Source organism: Asterias amurensis, chromosome 1, assembly GCF_032118995.1.
Source record: "Asterias amurensis chromosome 1, ASM3211899v1".
In the NCBI taxonomy this organism is placed as follows: Eukaryota; Metazoa; Echinodermata; class Asteroidea; order Forcipulatida; family Asteriidae; genus Asterias; species Asterias amurensis.
In genome coordinates, this window is record NC_092648.1 from 15,809,325 (window position 1) to 15,821,984 (window position 12,660).

Sequence of the window (12,660 nt, forward strand, 5' to 3'; positions counted from 1 at the left end):
ATCATGGTTTCTGTTTAGTTGTTGAACATAATACGAACATTATACCATCGTGCTCTTTGATTGTTTTGACTATCAAGGGAGTTGGTATCTGCTCATTTGAATACGATACAAAGGTAGTCCTATGTTTATCTAATGACTTTCCATCTCTCGTCGTACATTTCCTTGACGCAGTTGGGAATTCATTATTCTCACAAAGGGCAGGCACTTATTAAATTTACATAACTTACAATGATACACTCGGAACCCAGCAAAAGGAAACGAAACAATAAACATCATAACAAATTTTGAGAACATACATCGACAAACTTAGGGGGGGGGGGGGGGTGGAGAAAAGAAAGATAAAGCTCATTATTATTTACCTACTGGAAATGACACATGGGGAATGATAACACAGCTTGCATTTTAGTTGTTGAATACAGTACAAAGATTGTAACTTTGGGCTGCTTTAATCAAGAACGTTCCTGCTAAGATGAATACGGTACATCGGCCTATGTTTACCAAATTGACTTTCCCATCTATCAGAAAACCCGCTTCTCGACGTAGTTGGAAATTCATTTTTCTATAACAAATTGCAGACACTATCTAAATTTAAATAGTTAACCTTGAGACATATACAGCAGAAACCGACATCAAAGTGAAACATCAATAGCCCATCCACAATGAGGCCTGGAATTACACGCAGGCCACGGAGGACATGCCGCTCGTTGCTCCTTGTCTTGGCCTTGGTGCCCCTTCAAAAGTTTCCCATACTCTATATAGGATTTCCAATGGAGAAGCCCTTTGCAAAATGAAAATGGCCTTGCCCTTTCAAAGATGAAATTCCAGTCCTGGTACACCATCAGCGAAAATCAACGACTGGTGCAGGCAACACCCTCAGGATGTGTACCAACCACCAATTTAGTCAGCCCCTGTAGGGCAATAATATTGTCGTTTATTGTCGGTTATATAGTATAAATAAAGACTTTCGCACATTAGCACAACGGATTTGCGGCACAACTTGGCTTTGGGTATAGACTCCGTACTCCCATGTAAGTTGCACACATCGCGCGCAGGTGCGCACTTTGAACACTTTAGAGGACAAAAATAATGAGGAAGTATTATACTCAGCCCGCTTTAGGCCCATATGAACGTGCATCCAAGTTAGCTTAGTATACAAACCATTGATTATGTAAGCCTTTAGCCTCGCAACCTCAATTTTGCTGCCCAACTTTGCAAAATTTCTACTTTCTATTTAATTATTTATCAGCAACAGCAATGGTCAATGTGAGGGGCGAAGATTATACCGCGAACACCTTGGCCTATCGAAGGACTCCAATATCGCTGAATCGGAAATAGAGCGATATCTTTCTGCTTAGATAGAACTGCTCAGTTTTCCGCATGGCCTTGCTCTATCGGTTTATTTATAAGTTCTCTTGTGCTTTTGCGTTGAAATGGCATCGACGGAACCATTCGTGAAAAGTAGTATATTACGTGTTTTGATCAAATACTGAGTGCGTCCGATTGGTCTATCATAAAGCCTGTACTAGGCCTGAGTATGCACTAACTTGCTAAGCACAGAATAGTATTAAAAAAAATACACTTTGCCGAGCAGTATTTTCTGCTGGGCCCAGTTACTGGTATGAGCATAGAGTTGCTTGGACAGAGATCAACCAAAGCCCGTTGAGTTGTGATTGTTGGGACATTATTAGCAGACAAAATTGTCAGCGCCCTCACGCGTCCAAGTACACCTTTTATTAGGCAGAGGGCGGGCTTCTCAATGCAAAAACGCGTTATTTCTTCAGCATGGCGGCCACAACGAGAAGAGTTTTGTCCCAAGAAGGCACAAATCTTCGCTTTGAAACAAGCGAAAGTGTCGACGTTACTCCTACATTTGATGCGATGAATCTAAGAGAAGATCTTATTAAGGGAATCTATGCTTACGGTAGGTAGTTCATATGTAAACTCAAAACGACGTAGACAAATTCGGCTTGTTCATATGAAGTGTGTTGCATCCTTTTCGTGATAAAAAGCGGATCCTATTAACAATAATTTCCAATTCCAGACAATGCAAGACATATTACACGAACGATTACCATCATGTCATGCCGTCATTAACAATACGGTTGTATTTAATACAGGGACATCTGATTTGTTTGAGGGGGCTCCATTTAAAATGTGTGATTTAAAGTTTAACTTGTGTACTGTAAGTTGTAACTGTGTAATATACTGAGTGTAAACTGACTGTGGAGGTGGTGAGCAGTGATCGATCTGAGTTAACAAGTGAGATGAGCTGAGTGAAATGATGGATGGAAATATCATGACGATGGATGGCTGACAGATTTGGCTGGGGACCAATAACAATGTTATTGTTAATGTTAGTGTAGATTATCCGAGTATCCAGTGGCAGTGTAGAATAGAAGTAGACTATGGATAGCGTAACACACTCGCAGCTTTCTCTCAATTTATATAGGAAAAGTTTCCGTATGGCGCCACCAGTTTTTCATTCGATATGAAATAATATAGTATCTAATTTACCTCAATGAGATATCCCTTTTTGTAAAAATGAGTGAAAAAGTGGTGGCGCTATACGGAAAGTTATCCTTTATATATTTTTCACCATCCCTGTGCTGTCTGTGGTCAGTGTCATATTTAACTGTTTTATATTTCAATAAACAAGCTTAGTCTTCAATTTTTCATTAAAGTGGCCCAAATCAGTGATGACATATTGGATTTATAATAACACATAGTAACATTGAGAAATTTTATAAAAAACAGTTGCCAAAAATTGTCAGAACTTACATTACACGCTTTATTATTTAAAGCCATTGGACCCTTTCGGTTCAGGAAAAAAAAAAAAACCACAGATTTACAAATAACTTGGTGAAAGACTTCTCTTGAAATATTATTCCATGAAATGCTTTACTTTTTGAGAAAACAGCAAAACGGATTTATTTTAAACACATGTCATGACACGGCAAAACGCGCGGAAACAAGGGTGGGTTTTTCCGTTGTTTTCTCCCGACTCCGATGACCGATTGAGCCTAAATTTTCACAGGTTTGTTATTTGATATAGAAGTTGTGGTACACAAAGTGTGGGCCTTGGACAACACTGTTTACCGAAAGGGTCCAATGGCTTTAATTATTATAGTCTCATCAAAGAAACATGAACACAAGTAGTATCAGAAACTTTACAATCGAAACAGTGATAACAGAGTTTTACGACCATGGTTGTTGATTTTCTTAAATTCATTCAATCAAGAATGAGTTTAGGAATTCATTCTATGACTATGGAATAGAATATGGGTACACATGTGTATCACTACCGGGTTAAACTTGACCTAACTTGTGCATATGTGCTGTTTTATTTTGTCTTGTTTGTACACAAAACCAATTTTGGATCTCTCTCATTTTACCTAAAGGATTTGAAAAACCTTCAGCTATACAACAGCGAGCCATCAAACCTGTCGTATCGGGACGAGATGTGATCGCACAGTAAGTGTGGACAATGTAACATTTTTATCAAAATATATAGACTGTCAGCTGGCTTTCGAAAATGACAACAACATTAGTCAAGTTAATTGTTTCAGGTGACTGGTGTAGGAAGCCGGCCACAGATGAAATTATTTAGAAGTTTGTCGCTCAATCTGGGGTTCATTGATTGACGCAGTATATTACCTTTAGAATACCTCCTTTTTTGAAAAAATGTTGTTAAAAGAAAATATTTCTTATCTTTTTGATGAGCAAAGAAAAGCGTAGTATTTATTTTTGGTAGACAACTAGTGGTTTTGCCATGTAGCGCAACAAATTCTATCATCAAATTCTTTTAAATTTTAGCCATACTAAAATTGCGTTTCTGTTTTATGTGATAGACTGGTTTAAGGTCTCCGAAAACAGCTTACTATCCCCCATATTGTTTTTAATAATTGCAAAATTGCAATTAGTATTCACAAAATAAACTAGTTCTCGTTTGTTATCATGTTCTCAGGGCACAGTCTGGTACCGGAAAGACAGCTACATTCTCCATTTCAGTTTTGCAGTGTTTAGACACGCAGGTTTGTATATCCTAGACACATCTCCCTCTCTTTGATTCCGTTATTAAATTCTTACATTTTGCAGAATTTGATCTGGCTCAGTGTATTATTGCACAGCCACAATCATTGATTTCAATTTTTGTAACAAAAACAACAAATGAACCGCAGATAAATATTGAGTAACTCTTTGCAGAACTTGTATTTGACAAAGTCTATGACAAGTTGATTATCATAGACACAGCAATTGTATATATAAATAACAATGAGAGATAAATGTCACATCAGTTGGGGAGGTAGTGCTTTCTGCTCTGCCGGCTAGGCTTCGAATTAAAGATACCCAAGCCTACATTCGTATGGACTGTGAAAGGGGGAACCCTGTTTCAGCCCTAGGAGTAGGTGGCAATGGCCTCTGGAAAAAATAATTGTAGCCCACGCCTTGAAGTGGCCTTCAGGCCTTGTGTGTCAGGGCGACTTGCATAAAATAAAAAAAAAAAAGGTTTTCAAACTGTTGTTCATAACAAGTGGTTAATAAATGTGTACCCATGATTTTGACTGTACACACTGGTAATTGATATGACTGCAGTGTTGTTATTTTTTATCCTGCGCCCAATTTAGTCTCATCTCTTCTTTGTCTTGAATGCACTCAGGTTCGTGAAACACAAGCTTTGATTCTGTCTCCAACTCGTGAATTGGCAACCCAAATTCAAAAGGTAAGTTGTGCACCATAAGTTAAGGAAGTCTACCCATCTCACTGATTTCTTTTATTCATGGCAAGGCATGTTATTATTACTACTTCTAAGTAAAGCCTGATATCTGATTTGTTTTGCTCTTGGAAAAACCTGAGAAATCAGGCCTCAATCAACCCATAGCACCCACAGCAATTGCCGTGATGCCCTGTGCTTTTGCTTGGTGCCCTTTACAAAGATCAAATATAAATTTACATTTTCCTCATAGAAGTTTCCCTTCAAGAGCGACGTTCAAGGCCTGACAAATATTAGTATTTCCTGAAAAGTCTATTTTACTCTTAATAGACATGTACATGAAGGTCAGCTCTTGTACTCTTGTACAAATTTCCCTGATAGTTTTTCCAAGGACCAAAGTGCATGACAGGATTAGAATAACTTTACAGAGAGAACAAAATCTCAAGCAAATGTGAATAGCGAGCTTTTAATTAAAGTGAATCTAATTCACAGGTGATTCTGGCCCTGGGTGACTACATGAGTGTCTTATGTCATTCCTGCATCGGAGGTACCAACATCGGTGAAGATATCCGCAAGCTGGACTTTGGTCAACACGTCATCTCTGGCACCCCAGGAAGAGTCTTTGGTATCCTTTATTTCATTTTCATTTTTGTTTCATTAATTTGGTGGTTGTGAAGAACTCTCGGAAAAACCGAACTTAATCACTGTACTAGACGAGAACCCCATGGAGAGAAGAAAAGGAAGTTTCAGTTTTAGATGTTGGAGGAAAACACCAGAGACGTATTCCATGGAAAAACCAAACACAGTCAAGTAAGGACTGCAAACCCAATCCATATAGTGCCCCCCAATACTAGTGGGGATAGAACCGGGGTCTCAGAGGTGGAAGGGGAGGAAAGATAACACTGTGCCAATATGACAAAAACACCAATCCTGTAAACCATAAACGTCTTATAGGCTCTTCACTTTGAGCTTGCCAGAATTTAACATTATCACTTGATACAAACCTTACTGCCAAAGCTGTTGTCCTTAAAACAATTAGAACATTTTGCAAAGAAAGACAGGAGAAACCAATCTGGAAGCATACACTTTTTTGTGCCTTTTCCTTAATAATGATGTTGTTTAACTAGACATGATCAAGAGAAGAAACTTGAGGACCCGTTCAATCAAAATGCTGATCCTTGATGAGGCGGATGAGATGCTGAACAAAGGTAAGGAAGATAGCGTTGCTTGAGACATCCGATGTCAATAGTTTTTTCATTCAATTGTCCCTTCCTTTTGGCATACTTTTCATAATGGTTATCGGCCAAGGAAATACAGAGAATATTGGTTGGTCTTTAGAAACACAGTCGACTCTCATTTTAATGAGGTTGCTGGGACTGGTAAAATTACCTCTTTATATAAGAAACATTGTTATAAGAGGACAGCAATATGAAGAAACTCATAGCAGAAATGAGATTCGGAACTTTCAGAATGTACTCCTTATAAGCAGCCCTCTTTAAAACAGTGCCTTTTATAATAGCTAGCGCATCGAGGCGAACGATACACACGAAGAGTAGGCTGATTTTTGCAATTGCGGCTGATACGCACTTGAAAACAATATATATATATGTTATATTTCACAGTACTAAACCATAAGGGAAACTGACATTTCAATATTTTGGAGTTTAACAAGGACGAATTTACAAGAGCAGGATTTGAACAAATGACTTCTGGATGACGTGCCGTCTCACTACTAACTGGAATAGCTCACTTTGAATTGTGGAACCTTTATATTGAACTCAATATCCTCTAATACATTCAGGTTTCAAGGAGCAGATCTATGACGTTTATCGGTACCTCCCTCCAGCTACACAAGTCCTTCTCTTCAGTGCCACACTGCCTCATGAGATCTTAGAGATGACCACAAAGTTCATGACGGAACCAATCCGAATCCTGGTCAAGCGGTCAGTATACATCTGTTTCATTCATATACTTGATTCGATGTGTCGCCACCATCAAAAACCCAATTGAGTGTTGCAAGTGTTGTTGTATTTAAAAAGAATAGTGAAGAAAAATGGACAAGTGTCTCCGTTGCCATTGATGATTCTTTTGAGAAAAGTAAGCAGTGTTAGTTCATGGAAGTCATTTTAACAGTTTTGTGCTTACATCATCAGAAAACTGCACCAGGGATGAGCATTTCAAATGAGAAACACAGTTGTCATGACCCTCCTGTTGGACCATTTTGATATTGTCCACTGTGGTTTTGAATCATAAATAAAGTATGTGCCACCATATATAACTCTTGGAGTTAAATGGTTTCAAATGGCTGGACAACTTGTGGAAAATGTTACTTGGAGTAGGAGTTGGAGGGTTAATGTTGGTCTTAAACACAAGCACTTTTTTTCACACAATCATCAAATAAACCAAATTAGTTTGTTTCCTCTTTGCCGTTTTATCTATCTGTAGTGATGAGTTGACATTGGAAGGCATCAAGCAGTTCTTTGTAGCAGTAGAGCGTGAGGAATGGAAGTTTGACACACTCTGTGATCTCTACGATACGTTGACGATCACGCAAGCTGTCATCTTCTGCAATACCAAACGCAAGGTAAGCCACTGCCTCATTGAGAAAATCAACCTCAAATCTTTGGTACTTGATGTATATTCTATGACCCTGTTGTATCTTGGCGTGTCTTGGCCGAGCAGTTAAGAGCACTGGACTCGAGCTCTGTTCTTTCTGATCAGCAGAGTGTGGGCTTGAGTCCCGGTCAGCACTAGTGTCCTTGAGCAAGAAACTTTACCATAATTGCTTTGTCCTTAAGATGGGACAATAAGCTGTAGGCCCTGTTTACTAGGGCTGATAGTAAAATAACCAAGACCACTTTTTGTTGAAGAGTAGGGGTTAACCCTGGTGTTTAGCATAGCAAGTTTACAGGTTTCCTCAGGCTTGTGAGCTATAGTGATTCTTATGAGGCATCCTTCAGAAATATTTTTTATAACAATAATCCGTGCTCATAATACTCACAGGTTGACTGGCTGACGGAGAAGATGAGAGAAGCAAACTTTACTGTCTCTTCAATGCACGGTGATATGCCACAGAAAGAGAGAGATGAAATCATGAAGGAATTCAGGGCTGGTGCTACGTAAGTCATCTCTTGGATAAAAGAAAGAAGAAAAGCCAAAATCAGTAGCCCCATAATAGTAGAATATACTAATTACATTCACATATGCGTACATACCCTATTGGTTTGCAAACACATAGAGTTGTGCACTAAGCAGACACACAATCGCATCTGCGTCACCGTGCGATGTTCCCTTATTTTGCCAACCAAAATGTGCAATTCACATTTTTTATTGGAAGTGTCTACTAAACCTTTTATTTCCGGAAATCAGTTATGCAGTGAAACCCTAAAGATGATTTCTTTTTGTCTTGTTGTATCTTACAGGCGAGTTCTGATCACAACAGATGTTTGGGCACGTGGGTTGGACGTACAGCAAGTGTCTCTCGTCATCAACTACGATCTGCCAAACAACCGTGAATTGTATATCCACAGGTAAGAGTAATACACAGTGATGTGGATTAATGTTGACAGTTCACTTCTTGCATCTTGCATTGTTGTACTCCCTACAAGCATTGCTTCATTACTTCATGGACAATAACATCGCAATCAACTTAGAGATTGTATTGCGTAGATGATAGTAAATGTTGTCTTTTTCTCTCTAGAATCGGTCGTTCAGGTCGTTACGGTCGCAAGGGTGTTGCTATCAACTTTGTCAAGAGCGACGACATCCGTATATTGAGAGATATTGAGCAGTACTACAGTACACAGATTGATGAAATGCCAATGAATGGTAAGTCAGATTCTCAAACCATTACTTCAAAACCTACATTATTCCATTATGTTTGTTTCAGCAGAGTGTGGGTTGGAGTCCCGGTTGTGACACTACTTGTGTCCTTAAGCAAGACACTTAACCATTAAATGATTATTGCTGCATCTTTTTGGATGGGATGAAATGCTGTAGGTCCTGTGTGTTGTGTTATGCACGTAAAAGAACCCGGTGCATTCATTGTAAAGAGAAGGGGTTCGCCCTGGTGTTCCTGGTCTGATCTGCAGCATCTTGAGCCACAGAACCTTGTAAACCGTTACATAGTGCAATAAGGGAATAGGTCTCAGATTAAAAAAACGTAGCTCCACATAATTTGCAGAAGAAAAAAAGAGCGCTTTGATAGCCCCCAGGGGTGTGATAAAGCGCTATAAGAATAATTTTTTATTATTATTTACTATTACTGCTGAGCACAGTTTAGAAATTTTTGCTTATTTATTGAATCCCTTCTCTCCTCTCTCTAGTTGCTGATCTGATCTGACCTGGCTGATATGGGACCAGGCAAGTTCTTTTTTTCCAATGCCAGGAATCAACTGTTCAACCAGTGTTCTCAATATTTCTCAATACTAAGTACTTACACAAAGACCCTGGACATTCGGGCTGTACTGCAGCCACAGTTAGTAGTTATTATGCCAAAATGGCATCCGACTTGGTAAATCAAAGACATACAGTTTAGTTTAATTTGATTCACTGTAAATTTACTTATTTTGTAAAAACCCTGGGGGTTTCTTAGGGGTACAGTTGTCTCACATTCATGGTTGACAAATAACAAATAACGCCGTCAATTACTGTTGTGTTTGTTTTGGGGGGTAAAGATGCTTGCTAAGATTTCAATGCACAGGTGTGGGAGTTTAAACTAATGATTTACACGGTTTCCTTGTACTTCATGATACGACTCCCAAAATTTGAACTACTTTTACATCCCTTAAGAGTTCTGTAAATCACCTGTTTGTACAAAAGAAGTTTCTTATTGTCTAAATCATTCTTTAAAAACTTCAATGACGAAACAGATTTCATGCAGATCAGTTTATAAATCATACTGTAAATATTAGTTCTAGCATTACGACCTTTTATTCATGTTCTGTACATAGCTGGTTGTAGTGAGTGTTTTTTCTAGGCTATCATGTGTAAGGGTTCGAGTACAAAAAATACTGTTTTTGTTTCAATTGGTTAACATTTTGTTGATGCATGTTCCTTTTTGACATTTTTTGAAGCACGTAAAATCTAGGCAATCTGGGGATCCAGTGTGAAATTATTTAATCAATTTCATTGCTGATTACAAGGTCTCCAAGTGCAAGGAAATGTGTTGGCCATTAATCAATGACACTGGCATTTGAAATGTAACTGAATACTTGTTTTTTTCTAATTTTAACTCACTTTTTGTAGACAGTGTAGGACTTCTTTAAACTATTGGGTAAAATACTTGTTCACAGTGCATTTATAAACTTTGTCATTTGCATGTAAAACTTGCTGAAACAAATCTTGCTCTGTCAATATATTTCAGTAGGATAAAAAAGCAACAATGTCTTTAGCTAAATTGAATTTCTTATTTTCTTTTAAACACATTTTTGGGGGTTAAATGTAGGTCTTCTAAAGCGGACCTGTACAGTGTACGTGTAATCTGGCATATGATCTTGCATTGCATTACTTAGTTTGCACGACTTTCAGGTTCAATGACCTAAATATTGGCATGATAGCAATTCCTTTATCAGGGCTCAATTTCATGGCTCTGCTTACCACTGATTTCTGCGCTAACAGCATAGAGTCATGTGCTTTACAGCGCACTGTAAGCAGATAATTCTGCGGTAAGCAGTGCCATGAAATTGGGCACCGATGGCAGATAAACTTGATGTAAGGGTAGTCTGGGGTTGGGCCATTTCTCAGTGTACTCCAGTGGATGTTTTATATGACAATAAATGATAAGGTTCTGAGATACATAATATAAGATGCCTACTGTCTGTCTGTACGTTGTAGTGTAGAGTGGACACTATTGGTAATTGTCAAAGACCAGTCTTCTCAATTGGTGTGTCTCATTATATACATAAAATAACAAACCTGTGAAAATTTGAGCTCATACGGTCGTCGAAGTTGCGAGATAATAATAAAAGGAAAAAACACCCTTGTCACGCGGAGTTGTGTGCTTTTAGATGGTTGATTTCGAGACCTCAAGTTCTAAATCTGAGGTCTCAAAATCAAATTCGTGGAAAATTATTTCTTTCTCGAAAACTACTCCACTTCAGAGGGAGCCGTTTCTCGCATTGTTTTATACTACCAACCTCCCCATTACTCGTTGCCAAGTAAGGTTTCGTGCTAATAATTATTTTGAGTAATTACCAATAGTGTCCACTGCCTTTAAGGGCATAGTTCAGATAAAGGTTTTGAATTTCTCATTACTAGTGATTATAATCCCAAAGAAACTAATTTGCAGTGAGTCGTGTGGTGTGTCCTGGGCGAGGGATCAAGTTCATAGAACCCAAGCCCTGGTGTTGTCGGCAGCATAGTATGGGTTCAAATCCCGGACATGACACTTGTAGCCTTGAGCAAGGCACTAAACCCTAATTGTTTCATAACAAGTTGGGAGGGTAGTGCATTCTGTCCTACAAACCAGGCTCCTAGTGAATGATACCTATGCTTAGGGACTGTGAATGGGGTAAACCCATTAAAGCCCTGGAAGTAGGTGGCACTGTGCCCCTGGTTAAACTTAGCCTTCACCTTAAAATGGCCGTCCAGGCTCTTGTAATGTTAGTTGATCTCTCATTTGAAAAAAAAGAAGAAGAAGAAAAAGTCATGGATACTGAAATCAGTTTTGTAGCAGAATCCCCAAAAACATTGCCCTAAAAGTAGTACTCCATCGCATCATGAAAGAAAACTCATCTCAAAAAGCACACTAGTTGAGTGCAAATAATGACCAATAAGACATCAAAATGCTGTCACATGTTTACCTTTTGGGTTTTAATACACACTGCTATGATAGATTTGCATTTGATACATTTTCCCTTCTTTATCACATAGTTCAACTAAAACATAGTACAGTGCAATTTAAAAAATAACAATACTGCCGACATCTTGAAAAATAAAACAACAAATACTTTTACCTTGTTTGAAAACATAATTTTCAACATTACATGAGCTATAATTGTCAATACTGTGTTATATATTTTACATGCAGTAAAGCAAGTCCCAAAACTGAATTTAACCTCAAGGAAGTACCTAAAGAAATGAGTGAATCCTTACTCAAAATATTGCAATGTTGAATCCCTTTTCATTATGAAAAAATAAGAAAATGAAAGCAACAAACATTTCACCCTAAAAAAGCATTCCAACAACTGGGCCTAATTTTATAGAGCTGCTTATGCAGAGAACATAGCTTAAAGATTCTCTGATAAGCAAAAATGAGCAGGATACCAGTCATAAATTATACTTGTGGCATGGTAGTTTGGCTGGTAACCTTATTTTGGTTAGTGTAAATGTGTTATGCTTAGCTACTTATTTCCTTAAGCAACCCTATGAAATTGGGCCCTGCTCTTCATAGTTTGCAAGAAGTTTGCAAAAATGCTGTGACTTTGCCCCCACGATCGTCTAAAGAGCTGAGAGTTAGGAAAGATTGATTGAGACTTGGTGAATGAAAGCCCAATGCTAACATCTTATTATTGACTCACTACGAAGTGGAAAAACACCACGAGGCCGACCAATCATCAGAGCTCTTGTGATTACAAAATGAAAACAACAGACCCCAAACAGGTCGAACTTCTCACATGAAATTAGAAAGTTATGTCAATTTTAAGAACTCTCATCAGTAAGGTATCATAAAAACTCTCTGCCTTACCTCACACATCAAAAACCCCGTTCTTACAAATTGCATAATTGATACCGCTTACAAAATATAAAGTCCCTTACATAATGATATTAACATCAATCTGGGAAGACAACCTCAATTAAACTTTAATTATGTAATTTATCAATTGGCACAAAACAGATTTCATTTCATAATTATCACTCCTGGGCAGGCGGTTCTAACGCTGTTTGAAGGAGTACGAAGAGTTGATGCTTGCACACTATATTTGGTTGATGCTAATAAACTTTTCATA

General features: G+C 38.2%; 1 protein-coding gene across 1 annotated transcript; it reads left to right on the forward strand.

Moving 5' to 3' along the window:
• The first annotated feature begins 1,752 nt into the window (after nucleotides 1-1,752).
• LOC139947349 (eukaryotic initiation factor 4A-III) lies at nucleotides 1,753-10,523 on the forward strand. Its single transcript, XM_071945250.1, has 12 exons — nucleotides 1,753-1,921; nucleotides 3,399-3,471; nucleotides 3,965-4,031; nucleotides 4,658-4,720; nucleotides 5,204-5,336; nucleotides 5,839-5,919; nucleotides 6,513-6,654; nucleotides 7,157-7,295; nucleotides 7,715-7,830; nucleotides 8,134-8,241; nucleotides 8,412-8,539; nucleotides 9,037-10,523. Exons 1-12 carry the CDS (start codon nucleotides 1,783-1,785, stop codon nucleotides 9,051-9,053), a joined length of 1,206 nt encoding a protein of 401 aa, XP_071801351.1. The 5' UTR covers nucleotides 1,753-1,782; the 3' UTR covers nucleotides 9,054-10,523.
• The last annotated feature ends 2,137 nt before the right edge of the window (nucleotides 10,524-12,660 follow it).